General features: G+C 51.4%; 1 protein-coding gene across 2 annotated transcripts; it reads left to right on the top strand.

Annotated features, from left to right (window-relative positions):
• The first annotated feature begins 3,526 nt into the window (after positions 1-3,526).
• LOC122913914 lies at positions 3,527-16,033 on the top strand. Of its 2 annotated transcripts, none has more exons than XM_044260558.1 (9): positions 3,527-3,624; positions 4,767-4,868; positions 5,159-5,305; positions 7,362-7,505; positions 9,693-9,833; positions 11,268-11,399; positions 12,729-12,893; positions 13,153-13,299; positions 15,254-16,033. In XM_044260558.1, the coding sequence occupies exons 1-9, from the start codon at positions 3,570-3,572 to the stop codon at positions 15,478-15,480; spliced, it is 1,260 nt and encodes a 419-aa protein (XP_044116493.1). In that variant the 5' UTR covers positions 3,527-3,569; the 3' UTR covers positions 15,481-16,033. The 2 variants fall into 2 exon arrangements, with proteins under 2 accessions (XP_044116493.1, XP_044116494.1); XM_044260559.1 differs by lacking the exon at positions 3,527-3,624 and adding an exon at positions 4,680-4,690.
• The last annotated feature ends 1,123 nt before the right edge of the window (positions 16,034-17,156 follow it).

The raw sequence follows: 17,156 nt of genomic DNA, 5'->3' as shown, positions 1-17,156 counted from the left end.
ATAGAGACAGGGGAAGGCGGCCATGAGATAGAGAGAGCAGACACTGGAGTTAGGGAGCTGTAAGCCAAAGATGGCCAGTAAAACCACTGGAAGCTGGCAAGGGGCAGCCAGGACTCCCCCCACCGGTTTGAGAGACAGAAGTCCTACCTACAACTTGGTTTTGGGTTTTCAGCCTCCAGATGCGAGACAGCGCATTCCTGTTCTAAGCCACCTGGGTCTGTGTCACTTTGTAGCCGTGGGAAACTATGTCCAGTGAATCAACAGAAACATTAGCACAGGACAGAAGGGGAAACACGAATGGCTCTTCTAAAAGTCGAACGACAATGCTGTTTGTATTGTTTGCATCAGCTCCGAGCCTCAAGGTTCTGGGCTTTGGTGGACCCAGTTGGTCTCAGATGGCCTCCCTTGTAGGTCCTGGCCGGGCTGGCTGGGAGGCCCCGGGCCTCCCTCTGCGTGGTCCTCCAGGCTGCAGGAGGCAAGCTCATTCCCACTGTGGCAGAGGGGTCGCAGCGGCAAGGCAGGGACCGCAGAAGCTGCAAGTCCTCTTGCACCAAGACTCCCAACTCATGCAACATCGCTCCTTCTGTCTTCTCTGGTCAAAGCGAGCTCCAAGCCTGGCTCAGAGTCGAGGAGGTGGGAACAGACTCCTCTCTCCTTCTCTTTTTAAAGATTTTATTTATCTACCTTAGAGAGAAAGAATGAGAGAGAGAGCACGAGAGAGGGAGGGTGAGAGGGAGAAACAGACTTCCCACTGAGCAGGGAGCCCCACACGAGACTCGATACCAGGACTCCAGGACGATGACCTGAGCTGAAGGCCGATGCTCAACCGATCGAGCCACCCAGGCATCCTTCAGACTCTGTCCAGGCATCCCTCAGACTCCATCTCTTGATGGCGGGAGCTAGGCAGAGTTCACGGCCACTGGCGTCCTGCCACGTGCCTTTCACCTAGAAGCTGGCAAAACTAGGACAGCTGGATGACACCCAGAGCTGGTGAATGGGTGGGGAAGCAGACACTCCCTTACGCGGCTGGTGGGAGTGTGAGCCGGGACCGTCCCAGGAAGGGTGATTCTGCAGTTGCTATCAAACATGACAAACGTAGAAAAGCCTCTGACATCATAAAACCACTTACCCCTTGCGGGAACTTGGAACACGGCTCAAGTGACACCGGCGAGAAGTTCTTCATTGCGACACCGTCTGTAACACCCGGCGATGGGAAAATACAGAACCGCGGAAGGGTACGTTTATCTACCGGAGGAGGAGGGGAGAGGAAACTGTAACTCGGGTCACATTATTTCCGAGTGGAGGGTTTTAGGGGCTGAACAGCGCTTCACTGTGCGCGGGAGGGGCTTCCAGGGCGTGTGTAGGCCCATGCGCCTGTACGAGCGTGACATAACCCCTCCCATGCACCTGTATGTGCGTGACGTAACCCCTCCCGTGAGCCTGTATGTGTGTGACATAACCCCTCCCGTGCACCTGTACGGGCGTGACGTAACCCCTCCCGTGCGCCTGTACGTGCGTGACGTAATCCATCCTGTGCACTTGTACGGGCATGACATAACCGCTCCTGTGTGCCTGTATGTGCGTGACGTAACCCCTCCCGTGCACCTGTACGTGCGTGACGTAACCGCTCCTACGGTCCCTGGCCTTCAGGTTTCTGGCGAAGGGCAAGGACGCGTGCTTTGCTTACGTTTCTACCCCTTCCCAGGCTTCACCTCGCGTCTGTGCGGGCCTCCAGTCTGTTTGCCCAGCGGTGTTATCAGTTGACCTTGAGGACACAGGCTTCTGGTCACGGAGAACCAAGAGCCGCTCCCTCCTCCCTGACTCCAGACTCCGGACTCCAGACCGGTGGACTTACCTGTTTCCTCTTCCTCCCACTTCTCCTGGACCAAAGGGCTTTGGGTCCACCCGGGAAGGTGGTGGGCCTCCTCCCTAAACTTCTCCCTACCAGAGCACCCCACGGCAAAGGCCACCCTCAGGATCCCCCGTTCCTTTAGGCGAAAGCTCCTTGGTTGTACCTGCTGATTGAGGGCTCCTCCCCTGGTGTCTGGGCAACCGGACAGGCCTGCGACTGACCTTGGACAGGTCCTTTCTCTCGTTTAGGGTCACTCCTCCGAGCCAAGGGGAGAGGCCAGTGCCAGCTTTGCCCGGTGCCCTGCTGAGGGATGGTGAGAGCAGCTATCGTCCTCAGCATTCTGCATACATTGAACCATTTAATCCTTTGACATAGGTCCTCCTACTTTACTTGTTGGACAGAGGAGGACACTGGGGCTCTGGTAGGTGACATGATTTGCCCAAGGCCACTGAGCTCGAAGTGGGCAGAACTGGAACTTGAACCCAGGCCATCTGGCACTAACGTGCTCATCTTCTTCTGGGTGGGCGTGTGGTTTCCTTAGAGCCTGAGTGTCACTATCATGAATCCTCCCAACACACGTAGCCGCTGCAGATCCAGCATCAGCAGTAGACCCCGAGGTATGCCAGTTTAGTGGTCCGTCGCACTGAGGACCAAAACAAGGGAAGGGATATCCTTAGAGTTACACCTCCAAGGAGAGGCAAGTGGGGAGTCAAAGCAGTGAAGGGGTGACTCTGATGGAGATCAAGTCCTGGGGCCCCTCATGGGGTGCTTGAGATCAACCTCATTCCCACTGAACAGATGAGCAAATCAAGGCTGCCCAGTCTGAGGCAGGGGCAGGAGAGGAATGCAGGCCTCCTCTGGCTGGGGCAGGCCATTTTCCAGGTAAGGGTAGGGGGCTGTCTTCCCTCTTCCTTCGAGGTGAAGCCAGGCAGTCAAGTTCGAGAGGCCTGGGTTCACATCCTGGTTATGCCACTGTCCTCACTTTGTGGCTTTGGAGTTGGGCCTTCCTGACTCTGAGACTTGGTTTCCTTCCCTATACAACTGGGGGGTGGGGGTGGGGGAGTACAGGGCTCATTTCAACTGTACCAGCTGTTAAAATACTGAAATACCTCCAGATCTGGTTGTTAAAAATCTGTTATCCTGAGACCCTGAATGCCCCCCCCCCTGCCTTGGCCTATCTGGGCCCTCCTGTGGACACCCCCATGTTCCAGCAACTCAAAATTAAATGCCAGGTCAGTGGAGACCACCAGGCCACCGCTCCAACAGTAGGCCAAAGCTGTTACTGCCACAGCCTGTTCTGACGGACAGCTAATATTTGGGAATACTGTGTTGCTTCTGGGAAGAAGGGTAACAGCATGTAGGACTGTGGTAAGAATTCAGTGGGTTAACATCTCTGTGGAATGACCAGGAATGACTCTCTGAATGACTTGTTAATAATAGGAATAACAATAACAGCACGCCCATCTGTCTTTCTTTGACCTCAGGAGCAGCTCAGTCTTCTCCCATGTGCCTCTCAGGACTCAGTTTCCCCATCCCCATGCTCCCTAAGCCCCTGCCCCCGGCCCAAGTGTCCCAGGGGCCAGGAGGGCAGGTGGGGCCACTATCTCCCTAGGCTGTTTGCTCTCTCTCTCTCTCTCCCAGGGCTGCTACCCTAGCCAGAGCCCTTGAATAAAAGGCCAGGTCACCTGTGTCCTGCTTCCTCCCTCCGGCCAGGATCATGCTTCCGCTCCTCACTGCTCTGGCGCTCTGGGGGACGCTGGCTACCCCAGCAGGTAGGCACGTTGTGTGTGGTCCCTGAGAGCAAGTGAGAGCCATGAGAGACAGTCCAGGTTCACAGGCGTGAATCCAGCTTCAGAGTCTGAGGTTCAGCCCCCTCCCCCCTTGGCTTTTTGTCTAGCAGAGGCAGCTGAACTGGGCTTGAGACCATGGTTTGGGAGTCAGGCTACCAGGGTTCAAATCTCAGCTCCGCTGCTTCTTCACTGTGTGACCTTAAGCAAGTCAAGGAACCTCTCTGTGCTTCTATTTTCCCATCTGTGAAATAAGGGTGATGATCCCCCTGCCTCAAAGCACTGTTGGGGAGGGGGAAAAAAAGCTACTGAGGGCATCCATGGAATTTGTGTGTTTGAAGAGCTTTTTTAAGAGCTTAGAATAGTATCAGGCCATACATAGCCCTGTCCAAAGGGACTCTTACTACGAGCAGAGAGCAGTTACCGTTCCTTACTTTGCCTAGCTGCCTCCCGCTTTGGTTCTAGTTCTGCCTCCATTGGCCCAGGCTGGGATCAAGTGCTGGCTCTTAGCTAGGATCTCAATGCGTGACCTTGAGGGAGACTCTGAGCCCACCTGCTTTCAGTTTCCTGGTCGTATTTTCATCCGTAAGCGGCAGGTGTATGAGATGAGGTTCGCTGTTTTCAAATCACGCTTCTTCGAGCCTCGAGGTTTCTCGGAAGAGTCCTTACATGCCTCTCTGCAGGTCAACAAGAAGGCTGCCAGGTCGGACGCAGTTCCTCCCAGCTTAGCCCAATAGGCACATTCCATTTTTATATGTTCAACTCCGGGCTTGTGAGGGAGATGTTTGGAGAAAGAATCCCCTGGTGAGAAGAGGGAGATGTTTGGAGAAAGAATCCCCTGGTGAGAAGAGGGAGATGTTTGGAGAAAGAATCCCCTGGTGAGAAGTGGTAGATGGGCTGGGATCACCCCCCCATCCCCTCCCCCACTCCAGCTTAGAGATGCTGATCCCTGGCTCTGAACTTTGCCCATCTGGAACAAAGGTCACACACTTCTGGGAAATTGCCCTCCCACCCCAGCCCTTAGTCCTAGTCTTGAAAAGTGTGTGTGTGTGTATGTGTCTCTCTCTCTCTCTCTCTCTCTCTCTCTCCTTAAACCACAGACTCTGATCATACCTCTCTCCCCACAGGGACATCCAAGGCATGTCCAGCTTGCTCTCTGCTGGGAAACTGCACCGAGAGAACCTGTCCTGCTGCCAAGGAAGCCTGCTTGTTCAGCCAGATGCAGCTTGGTGGGGGTGTCAGATGGGGACTGGGTGGAGGACCAACAAAGTGGGTGGGCAGGGGTTGGGGCAGGGGAGGCATGGAAGAACCACCCTGGGACTAGAGGTTGCAGGCATTGCCTCATAGCTCAGTTCGGGGCCACTGGGGTGGGGCTGGGGCTGCGGGGCTCCGGCTGTGGGGGCTTCCATGCCAGCTGAGGTCCCTGATCGACCTCTGGGGACTGCCACAGATGGGTCTGTGGTCCGGGGTTGGGAGAGGCAAGAATCTCTAATCTCTCCGCCTCAATGTCGACCCCCAGAAAATGGGACTGTCATCAAGAATGGGTCATGTGTCACCCCTGGGGAATGCCGAGAAGGTGTTTACTCCCTGACCTATGGCCCCCACTGGAGTCTCTGGGTCAGCACAGCGTGTTGTGAGATCACCTGCAAAGGGGCCACACGACAAGGTTTGTTGGCAGGCCTTGGGAGGCATACCCCCAGGTAGAATGTTGTGGGAACTTGGCCTCAGTTTCCAGCTCTGCCTGGCTGACCAGGGCAAGGAGAACCTCAGTATTCTCAGCTGGAAAATGGGTATGACCTGAGCTTTTCAGGGGGTGCCTCCCAGCATAAGGCTGGCTGGTAGCAGGCACTGGAGAAATTATAGTTGTACTCACCGAGTTACTGGAGAGCTAGAGAGGAACCCCAAAGTTTTGTTTCTCCTTGGGAGAGGAGAAACAAGGGCTAGCCAAATGGAGCAAGCAATGTAGGACTGGCAGCAGGCCCAGTCTAGGGTAGGCCAGCGAGGCCCCAGGGTGCAAAATTTAAGGAGGCATTCACTTTCAGGCGCTGACTCTGCACTTGCATGACCTTGGGAGGGAGCGGCTCCTTGCTGGCCTCACTCCAGACCCAGCCCTGAGCGGTGATAAAGATCACTTTTTGCTGCTTGGTTATTTGTCCAAAGAAAGAATTTGTATTTGGCAGGTGTAGCAACAGGGGGAGACCCGAGACAGCTCCACACTCAGGGCTCCTGGCCGTCCTTTCAGCCAACCGGGATTTCCCTCCTCCTAAAAACTGCGCTGCTCATTAAATAAAACCACCAGTTCCAAGCTGAGAGGTTGGCATGCTGGGGGGTATAGAAAATGCCGGTTATGATTGTAACTTCGTTAGATGAAATTTCTATGTATAAAGAAAGATCAAAGGGACTGTCTCAGAATACCCTGATGGAGAGTCTAGAGCAGCCGCTGCCCAGGAGAAATGCAACATGTGCCATACGCATGGGGAAAGGTTTTCTGGTAGCCACGTTACAAAGTACAAAGAAACAGGTGAAATTAACTTTAATAATGTATTTTATTTACGGTAATATGGCTAAAACATTCTTTTGACCTTTATGTAATTAATATAAAATTAAGAACGAGATATTTTATTGTTTCAAACTAAGCCCTGAAATCTCGGGTGTATTTTATGCTCGCAGCACATTCCGAAGGGAACCCACCACATGTCTTTCTTTCTTTTCTTTTCTCTTTTTAAAGATTTGTTTATTTTTTTGAGAGAACAAGAACACAGGGGGAGAGGGAGAGGGAGATAGAGAGTCTCCAGCAGACTCCCTCTTGAGTGCAGAGCCCCACGCAGGGCTCAATCCCATGACCCCGAGATCATGACCTGAGCTGAAGTTGAGAGTCAGACGCTTCATTGACTGAGCCACCCAGGTGCCCCTCTTTAGTCAACTTTTCTGTTTGCCAATATTACCATATAAACCCACATGAAAATTATTGGTGGCTTAGTTTTGACTCCGGAGAAATATGCTTAAGCAGTTTTCTCTTAAACATTTCAGATATCTAAGAAAGTTCTGGAATTGATCAGGTGGTGGAGAGCCTACAGGCCACAGCCCTGCTCTTTGGCGGAACACCGCAATGTCTTAAAACCTAAAATAACATGATCACTTTTTCATGGCTTTTGGAATTCAGTGTGTTCAAGGGAGGGCTTTTTTTTTTTTTTAAAGATTTTATTTATTTATTTGACAGATAGCAAGAGCAGGAATACAAGCAGGGGCAGTGGGAGATGGAGAAGCAGGCTTCCCATTGAGCAGGGAGCCCAATGCGGGGCTTGATCCCAGGACCCTGGGATCATGACCTGAGCTGACGGCAGATGCCTAATGACTGAGCCACCGAGGCACCCCTAAGGGAGGGCTTTTGTCTTTGTGGTCAGTGCTGTGTCTCCAGAACAGGGCCTGGCACACGGTAGGTGCTCAATAAATGTTTGTGGAATGAATAAAAGAACCTACAGGATCCAGCCTGAAGGTTCATTTAGGACAAATGACCAGTGTGGGGCAGCCACACCTTCAGCTCCGTTTGCTGAGACTATGTCTTCAGGGTTGGAAGGAAGTGACTGAGACCAAACTGGTCCGACTTTGGAGGAAAATGCTCTGGACTGTGGTGGGGGTGGTGGTGAGAACAGAGGGCTGTGGGGGTTGGGGGGGATGTTTCTTAGCCTTCATCCCACCCTGACCACACTCACCCCCACCAGATGTGGCGCCTGAGGCCCCGCTCAACGGAGTGAAATGTCACTACTGTTTCGGGGATGAGTCGGCCTCGTGTGACTCCCGTTTGGTCATGAACTGCACCGGTGATCAGACCATGTGTGTCACCCTCAATGGGACATGGAATGGAGGTAAGGGTTCCTTCCCTTTAGGAGATACCTGGGGAGGCAGGCCTCCCTCCCACCTGTATGAATTAGAGGAATAAGTGTTGAGGTCCATTTGCACATGCATTCTGGTTACCTACTGCTGTTTCACAAATCACTCAGAAATGTAGCGACTTAAAATAATGGTCACTGTTTTATTTGCTCTTCCAGTTTCTGTGGGGTGGGAATTGTGGAAGAGCTCAGCTGGATGGTTCTGAGGGTCTTATGGGATCCCAGGCAGAGGGTAGCTGGAGCTGGAACGCAGGGCCCAGAGCAACTAGGGGCTCGCTGAGCATCTCACACCTGTAGACTCTGGGCCTTTCCAGTGTGCTTTCTCTGCACTGGGTAGACTGGGCTTCCCCACATCATGGCTGCCGCCACCTTTACAGGGTGACTGATGACTTTAAGCAAACAAAGGGTGTGGTCTTTTGTGACCTAGCCTCGGAAGTCCCATAATGTCATTTTACAGTGGTTGACACTGCCACAGAAGTCCATCTGGTTTCAAGGGGAGGAAATGTAGACCCTCACCTCTTTGTGTACCAAAGAGTTTGCAGGTGTATTTTTAAATCACCATTATGTGTTTGCAAATGGTTGGAACAGAGGCTGTTTGAGTGAAAGGCTTGAACTAGAACCACACTGACCAGAGGAGAGCCTATTAAACCAACAAAGTGAAAGGGAGAAGTCTGGGCTTCTGCTTCTGGGAGAGTGGATCCCCTGCAGGGTCTTCCTGCTACAAACAGTGGCATACAGGGAAGGGGTGAGGTTGGGGGTGGGGAGACATAGGTGGTGGGAGTAGTCTACTGGGGGGGAGAAGTATTTTATCACTGCTGGGATATGCTGAAAAATGCTGTAATACGGTGATTAAAAGAAGCAGATTGACATTTAGTCATTATTTTTTAAAATTTTTATTTATTTGACAGAGAGAGCAAGAGAGGGAACACAAGAAGGGGGAGTGGGAGAAGGACAAGCAGGCTTCCTGCTAAGGAGGGAGCCTGATGTAGGACTTGATCCCAGGACCCTGGGATCATGACCTGAGCCGAAGGCAGATGCTTAATGACTGAGCCACCCAGGCGCCCCTATTATTATTATTATTAAAGTAAGCTCTATGCCCAATGGGGGACTTAAACTCAGGACCTGAAGATCAAGAGTCCTATGCTGTACCACCTGAACCAGCCAGGTGCCACTAGTCAGATTTATTGTTGTTTTTAACTGCTTCACAGAGAGTACACCTCCTTAGAGCCTGCTCCCATTCCTGTCCCCCTTGGTAAGCCACCGTTTACGGATGAAGTAGGTGTTATACAAAAATATTTTCCCATGCGTTTGGGGGCATATAGGAAGTTAGGGGAATTTCCAAGTGTCCCCAAACAAGGTAAAAATATGAGCAGAAATCAGAACAAGAACAGTAAGCAAACACAAAAAGCACAGTAGCCCTGGGAATAAATGCTGGTCACATGCTGCTTTGGGTGACTAGGTCTGGGCTCCACGGCATGGCTGGGGAGCTGACTCTTAGAGTCCCGCCTAAGCCAGGGACCTTGGAAGGTGACTGAAATGATCCCTGGTTGGTGGTACCATTTAGTTCACAGTATACACAAAGACAAATCCTTTCGAGGGAAAAGCCCCTGGGAGCACCCACCCCCTAAGATCAACATCAACCAAATATGAGCTCACAAGTCAGAGCTCATGAAATGCACAAGGGAACAAGTCACCATAAGTGAGACCAGAAGCAACAAACAAGAGAAGTGGACTCAGAAGGAGGTCAGCTCTTGTAATTATCAGATGCAGAACATAAATATATGCGACATATTTGAAGGAATAAAATTAGAATTGCAAAAATGAGCTGACATCAAGAGATTTTAAGAAATGACCAGGCATGGGATGCCTGGGGGGCTCAGTCCGTTAAGCACCTGTCTTCAGCTCGGGTCACGATCCCAGGGTCCTGGGATTGAGTCCCACACTGGGGAGCCTGCTTCTCCCTCTGCCTGTTGCTCCCCCTGCTTGTGCTCTCTCTCTCTGACAAATAAATAAAATCCTGAAAAAAAAATGACCAGGCAGATTTGGAAACAAATCATACAGAACTATTGAGACAGATGGGAATTTTCAAAGAAAGTCTGAAAATCAAGGTGGGAAGGCTCTGGTTCTGAGTCTCCCCTTGCAACTTCCCCCCCGTTTCTGCAGGGGGTCCCCAAATCTTGAAGGGCTGTGCTACCCCAAATGTATGCCACCTACAAGTGAATACGACACTGGGCCCGGAAGCATCTGGATTTCATCTCACCAGCAAGCCTGAATGCGACTATGTGGCCACTCCCACCCCACCAGGTGCCTTGACCCCTAACTTCCTCCGTTTCTACTTTCTCTGCCCTTCCCAGATCCCACACACCCTTTCCAATCCTGTGTGTTTCCAGGGTATCCACCCGCCCCCCCCCCACCAATATGCCCTCAGAAAGCACAGTTACTCATATACAGTGTGCCCGAATGCACGGTTGCACAAACACACGCACACACACTACTTAGCACATCTAGAAGCAGAAAATCATGCTGGCACATCCACACACCCACAGACATCTACATCTATGTCCTGGTGCCCAAAACATACCGACAGAGAAGCACACGTTTCTAAACACGAGCATCCTGTCGTGTAAGTGAGATTAGAGGCACAACTCTGTTTAAACAAGAAATCTTGTGGTCTTTTTTCTTTCCTTCACTTCCTTGTTTGTGAGAGAAGACAGATTTGCCAACTGTCTTTTCTCAGCTTAGCAAAGAACACGGACAGTTAGTTTTGTCTTCCAGAAAAGAGAGATGCTAATTGAGATTGTGTTTACCAGGGCAACAGTTTTTTAAGTGAGACAACTCAGCAGAATCAACAGACGTTTCAGAGGTGAGAAAGGCAATTTTCGAAGCTGGAGAGAGCAGCATTCCCTCAGCTCTGGGGTTGTGGGAGCCTCTTTTGTTAGAAACCACACCGCGAAGTCAGATCTGCGATGCAGAGGAGAATCCCTTCTCCCCTTGGCTTCCTCTGATTACCAGCTGTTGGAGTTTTGCTTTTAAAAAGTAAACAGTGGGTTAAATTAATGATTACAATGAAGAGGGAAAAAAAAACAACCAATGGACCCAGGAGCTCAAAATTTACACTATGACAGGAGAAAGGACAAAACAGGGTAACTAACAACCAGAAGACAGGACATGGAATTTTTCCATATATGGTTCCTATGGGCTTGCAACACAGCCAGGTGGGGACTCTCTGTTGTCGGGTCCATGCACACAGACAGGTCCAAGCACACAAACATATAAAAGTACAAAATATACACAGACATGCTGAAACACGGTAGCAACATCTGTGGAGACATTCGCATCTGTACTCCGACATCTGTATCCAAGCACCCTAAGCCTCGCTGGGAACCCAGACACAGCCAGATGCAGAAACACGCTCAGACCCCCCAAAACCAGCCTTACATATATCCCCGTAAAGAGGTGCTCTGTTCACACAGGGAGGCACCCAGACCCCTTCTCACCCAGGGGCCCACAGAACCGCAAGTGAACATCCCCACCCTGCCGCACACAGTTCCAGAACACACAAGAGACACACAATCACGTGTGCACTCAGGGAAGCGGGCGTGTGTGCAAACTGCCTCATCACAGATGTGCACACACACAGCACATTTATATCCATGTGCCCAGAAATGTACACACACGCATGCACATGCGCACACACACAGGTCATTCTCCAGTGGGCTTATCTTCCTCTCTCCCCAGGTCCTCCTGCAGCTGCGACTCTGACCAAGGATGAGGTCACCACCTGTTTCACCTGCTCGAGCCTCAATAGTTGTGACACTCTCCTCTGCCCAGCGGACAGACAGTACTGCCTTCAGACCGCAGGCATCCTGAGTGAGTGTCCCTGGAGACGGGCTTGGCAGCAGGGCCCAAGGCACACCAAGACCTCTCATTGCCTCCCACTCCCCACCCCCCCCAGACCCCCACTCCGCCCAGTGTTTGCTGCCCTGACTCCAGCCACAGATCTGACTCCAGCCACAGAGGCCAGTGGCAGGGGAGCCTGTGAGTTTAAAATCTGACCAGCACTGCTGTTGTTGTTTATGACTGAAGAACAAATCAGGCCAAGACCTAGAGGCCTAACCAGTTACAAAAGAACTAATCCCATACCATACGACTCCTCTTATCTGAGAAGCCTAGGGTAGTCAAAGTAACAGAATGGTGGGAGTTTCCATTTTACAAAATGAAAAATTTCGGGAGATGTATTGCATAACAATGTAAATACAGTTAACACTTAAAAAGGCCTAAGAGGATAAATTTTATTCTATGAGGGGGGTGGGGTTTTTTGGTGGGAGGGCCACAATGAAAAAAAAATACCTTGTGGCTCAAAAAACCGATTTATTGTTCTCCCTGTTCTGTGGGTTGATGAGGTTCAGCATTCCTCTGAGAACCTGAGTGGGGCTGGAACGCTCAGTCCAGCCTCTCACCTTGCGGGGTCTCTGTGCCTGTGGTTGGTCATTGGTCAGTAGCCTCGCTGAGCTGCCTTAGAGTGTGGTGGCTGGTTCCGAGAAGGAAGAGGTGGGAAGCATGGGCTTCTTAAGAGAGAAGCCTAGAACTGGCCCCATGTCATTCTGGCCACAGTCTCTTGATGAGAGCAAGTCACAAGGCCGGCTCAGATTTGAGGGGTGAGGAAACAGATCCCACTTCTTGGTGGGGGAGTGAGTGGTAGGGTAAGATATAGAAAAGCATGGGGCATGGGAGATACGGTTGCAGCTATCTTGGTATTTAGGAAAACATTCTGGGCAAGGAGGCCCCTGTCGGTCTGCCCCATAAAGAAAAAAACTAGACTCTTCTGTAAACGGGAAGGGGCCGTTGAACTGGACACTGGCTCTTCTCTGTCTTCTAGCAACATGAGTTGGGGTAGTAGGGAGAGTGTACCAGGCTCAGTGGTGGGCATTTCTGGGATCCTTCAGAAATTTCTGGCTGAGCCCGTGAGGTACTCTTAGATAGGTCAAGAGACATCACAGGTACAAAGCCACCCTGTTCGTTGGATCCCCAGTGGGAGAAGACAGAGGAAGGTGTTTTGTGTCTTGATGAACAGTGATAGGCTTCAAGCGTTTTAGGGGGAATCTTAAGCAAAGTGAGAGGGTTTGGGGGGGTTTCTAGTTAGGGGCTGGCTCACGATCACCTTTCCTCACCTGTGGATTGACTTCCACATCTCTCCAGCCTCAAGGAAAGGTGACTCTGTTGTCTGGAGAAGTGGTTCCTGCGTGGCCTCCAAGGACTGCAAATTTGGCAGCTCTGTCTCTGCCTTCACCTACGGCGTTGACTTTGGCTTCTGGATCAACTCCACCTGTTGCCAAGGCAACTGCCAAGAACTCACTCCTCTCGGTACGCCGTCACCAGAAAGCAGTCACGAGTGGCCAAGGGTGGTGGTGGGGTGATTTTGGAGGAGATTTTGCCCCGAGTTGAGGAAGGCAGGCTGGCAGGAGCATCCCCATTCCCCAGCCAGGCTGCCTGAAGGCACCCTGACCCCAGCTAAGTGGAAAACCCCAAGAAGGTCCTCCCCCTGTGGGAGAGTCTGTGAGTACAAGGAGGCCCTGGAGGTTCTGAGAGTCCTCCTGGCTGACTGTCGCCCTCCCTTCTACAGAAGTTTTGCCAACCTCACACACCCTGAGTGAGTTCCTGTGTCCTGCATGTCCTGGTGGCCAGCCGGGGCCCTGCAATTCCTCCTTCTATATGCAGTGTCCCAGTGGGGAGACGGAGTGTGTCCAGCTGGACCTGGTACTTGTAGAAGGTAATAGACGTGTGTGTGTGCATGTGTATGTGCATGTGTGTGTATGTGTGTACACGCACGTGTGTGCTGGAGAGTGAGCCTGAGCACGTCGGTTTTGGATTCGGGCATGCCAGAGTCAGGGGTCTCTAAGTCCAAGAGACTTCTGGATGGGTACTGTCCAAAAGGAATAGAATGCAAGCCACATGTAGAATGTAAAGTTTTCAGGGGTACCTGGGTGGCTCAGCGGGTTCTGCCTTCAGCTCAGGCCATGATCCCAGGGTCCTGGGATCGAGCTCTGCTTCAGGCTCTCTGCTCGACGGGGAGCCTGCTTCCTCCTCTCTCTACCTCCTCTCTCTCTCTGCCTGCCTCTCTGCCTACTTATGATTTCTGTCTGTTATATAAATAAATAAAATCTTTAAAAAAATAGAATGTAAAGTTTCCAAAGAGCCACATTAAAAAGTAAAAAGTAACAGATGAAATTAATTTTTTATTTAACCCAATATATGCAACAGTTGTAATTTCAACATGCAGTCAGTATAAGAAAATCTAAGGGAGAGCTTTTACATTCATTTTTTTCCTGCTAAGCCTTTGGGATCTGGTGTGGATTTTATACACACAGCCCATTCCAGTTCAGACCAGCCACGTCTCTGGTGTACAGTAGCAGTATGTGGCTAGTGGCTACTGTATTGAAAATTCTAGAACAGGGACACCTGGGTGGCTCAGTCACTTAAGTGTCCAACTCTTGCTTGCAGCACAGGTCATGATCTCAGGGTTGTGGGATTGAACCCTGTGCTGGGAAGGAAGGCTGCTTGAGGATTTTCTCCTTCTGCTCCCCCCACCTCACTTGCACTCTCTCTCTCTCAAATAAATAAAAAATCTAAAAAAAAAAAAAAAAAAAAAAAGAAAATTCTAGAACATAGTAAGTGCCGTGTATAGCACTTCAGTGAATCCGAGACCATCATGACTGCAAGGAAACATACTCTAGTTCAGGGCAAACAGAGACAAATACAGAGCGTGCTGTAAGGCTTTTAAAAAATTTTTTTAATGGAGAGGGCCAAAGATAAATAAGAGTGAACACTTTAATAGCTGCCCTGTGAATAAAACCCCTTCACCCAACCCCAGTAATTATGCACTCGTGGCCAATGCAGTTTCATCTCCACCCCCACCCCACATTATTTTGAATGCAACTTCAGATACCATCTCTCTTGAATCCTACAGATTTCCATACATTTCGTTAAAATGTTTTGTTAAAAAACAAGCCCCAGTTGCAGTGAGGTGTTCTTTGTTGGTAAAATAAGACTGGATTGCTTTCATATCCCTCCACCAAATCCCCAATAAACCAGTTATGTTTAGTATATATACTTAGTATAGTTATATACAAATGTATCACATCGTGCCATCTTCCGTCATAAATATGGCTCTGAGGAGGCAAAGGAAGGAGAAAACTGTTCGCCAAGTCCGTTAAAGGGGTGTGTGCAATTGAGTGGCCTCCGGGGTCATTAATACATTCAGTCATTAAAACATCCAGTATCATGAGCACTGAATACAAGTAAAAGAAAGCCTGCAACACACATGTAAGATACAAAGAGTAACAATGGAAGACGCGGAGGGACCAGGCCCCAGCCTGAGGATCCCAGCATCTTCTGGTGAGTTTTCCCGAAGGACAGGAGTCGGGGGCCTCCCTGGCCTCCAGGGCTGGCCCGCTCGCACATTTCCTGTTGGATGGGACAGTCTTGTCTTTTACAAAAACTTGGTGTTGGTGATGCTGGCACATCCCTGGGCTCTGTCCGACCTGGGGAGACAGGAGGACCCATGGGGCTGAAGAGAGTTGCAGGGAAATGGTCTTGGTCAGGGGCCCCCTCGAACTACAGGCATGGGGATGGGGGGGCGTGGCACTCAGTGGCAGGTACACATGGGCATTGGGGACACCTGCCTGTGTGTGTCCTCATGCACATCCTCCCCTGCGTTTCCACAGGCGGCCAGAGCGTGAGCATGCACGGCTGCGGCTCCCAGGATTTGTGCAGTCCCCCCGCCACCGAAGGGCTGCTGGAGCTGCCCGGCCACCGGCTGGCCCTCCCGCCGCACTGCAGCACCCGCCAGCGGGCTGTCATGGCCTCCAAGTGCCACTCTGGCGTGCCACCCGGCCTCCGTCTCGCCCTGTCTGTGCTGCTGGTGGGCCTGGGTGCTGCGACCCTGTCCTGAGCAGGCCTGGCCTATACTACCCTTGCCCCGCATTCACTTAACCCTGTTTGTGTCCCACGTCGCTAGATGGCACCCTGGCTTCCTCCTACTTCCAGTATTTCTATGTCTGGAAGCTTCTGGTGAGAAAAGTCAAAACCAGAGGGGGTGGGTAAGCCTCCTCCCTCAGACTAAGGGGTTCCCTAAGGCTAGTCCTCTTTCTTAACACCTGGGGCCCAAAGGCTATACCTCCTCCCTCAGACTAGGCTGCGCTTTCTCAGACCTCAGACTAGAGACAGCTCCCTGGGCCCCAAAGACTAAGCCTCCTTCCTCAAACTAGGAGGTCCCCAACACCAGCTTACTCCCTCAGACTAGAGCTGTGTTTTCCTGAGGATTGGGAAGCAGCTGCTTCTGTCTCCCTCTTTAGGCTCTAGCAAAGTCTTGGGCAGCCAAGATAGAGTTTGGGACCAAATACACCCCCTTCCCAGGGTTTTAGAGCACCCCTTCCACCCCCACCACAGGCCCTCTTCTGTCTGGGCTCAGTCTCCCCGCTGTCACCAAATCTGAATGAATCACATCCCACAATGCCAAGTGGATTGGGTTTCCTTCTTCTCCATCGCAGCCTCAAATGGGACCCTGATTGTGGTCTGCTCTCTCCTCTGGGGATGCCGGGACCCGAGGGGACCTCCAGATGATGGTGTCTGGGAGCCAGAGTGGGCATGAGAGCAAATGCTCAGTCTGGAGTGAGTATCATTTTCGAGCCAGCATTGTACCCAAGGATTGAAGCGAGAGGTAAAAATGGGGAACTCAGCACGAGGCGGGAGGCCAGGAACCACCTGCTTTCAGCCGAAAGTAATACAAAGTCCAACAAAAAGAACCGAAAGCATTCCCTCCGTGCTAACTGGACAAACGTTTATGGATCACGTGCTATGTGACAAACACAGTTCTAGACACCGAGGATACCTAGTAAAGAAAGTTCTCTGCTCGCGGGAGGGTTATGTTCCGGTGGGGGGGGACAGATAATAAACAGCGTAGGGAAGAGGAATGGGGAGGCCCCCAGAAGGGGTGCATGATGAGGCTTCTGGAAGGTGACCTCTGAGTGAAGACCCAAAGGGGGTGAGGCAGAGACCATGCAGGTGTGTGGGGTGTTGATGGGGGCATTCCAGGCAGAGGGAACCAGAAAGGCAGAGGCCCTGAGGCAGCAGTAAGGAATTGCTAATATATATCGAAACAGAAAGAATGGAGGTACGGGTCCCCAGGGGTCATTAATTCAGCTGTTCAAAGGGGTCACTGAGAACCTAGCTTGCTGTCTAGGCAACCTCAGTATGCTGGGGTTTGGGTGATGGTGGCTGGGGTTCCGGTGTCACAGCCTCATATGACCATACCCCAAGTGGAGGAGGTGACCTCCAACCTCGTCTTCCCAGAAACCCTGTCCCCTGGCTACCTTTCCTCATTCCCCAGGTTTTCAAGGGAACGGTAATCCTGATTGACTTCACCTAATCGAGATTCTGTCTCTGGGGTTGGGAGAGGCCCCTGCCTCTCATAAGGCACATGGCTGCCCCCAGATTCTGCACAGAATGGGGATTTTATTTTATTTTATTTTTTTGATAGAGGGAGAGTGGTCGCAAGTGGGCAGAGAGGCAGGCAGAGAGAGAGGTAAGCAGGCTTCCTGCTGAGAAGAGGCCGACGTGGGGCTCAAT

Source organism: Neovison vison, chromosome 7 (assembly GCF_020171115.1).
Source record: "Neovison vison isolate M4711 chromosome 7, ASM_NN_V1, whole genome shotgun sequence".
Classification (NCBI taxonomy): domain Eukaryota; kingdom Metazoa; phylum Chordata; class Mammalia; order Carnivora; family Mustelidae; genus Neogale; species Neogale vison.
Note: the sequence above shows the minus strand (reverse complement) of the source record. Positions and strands in the feature narration are given on the sequence as shown.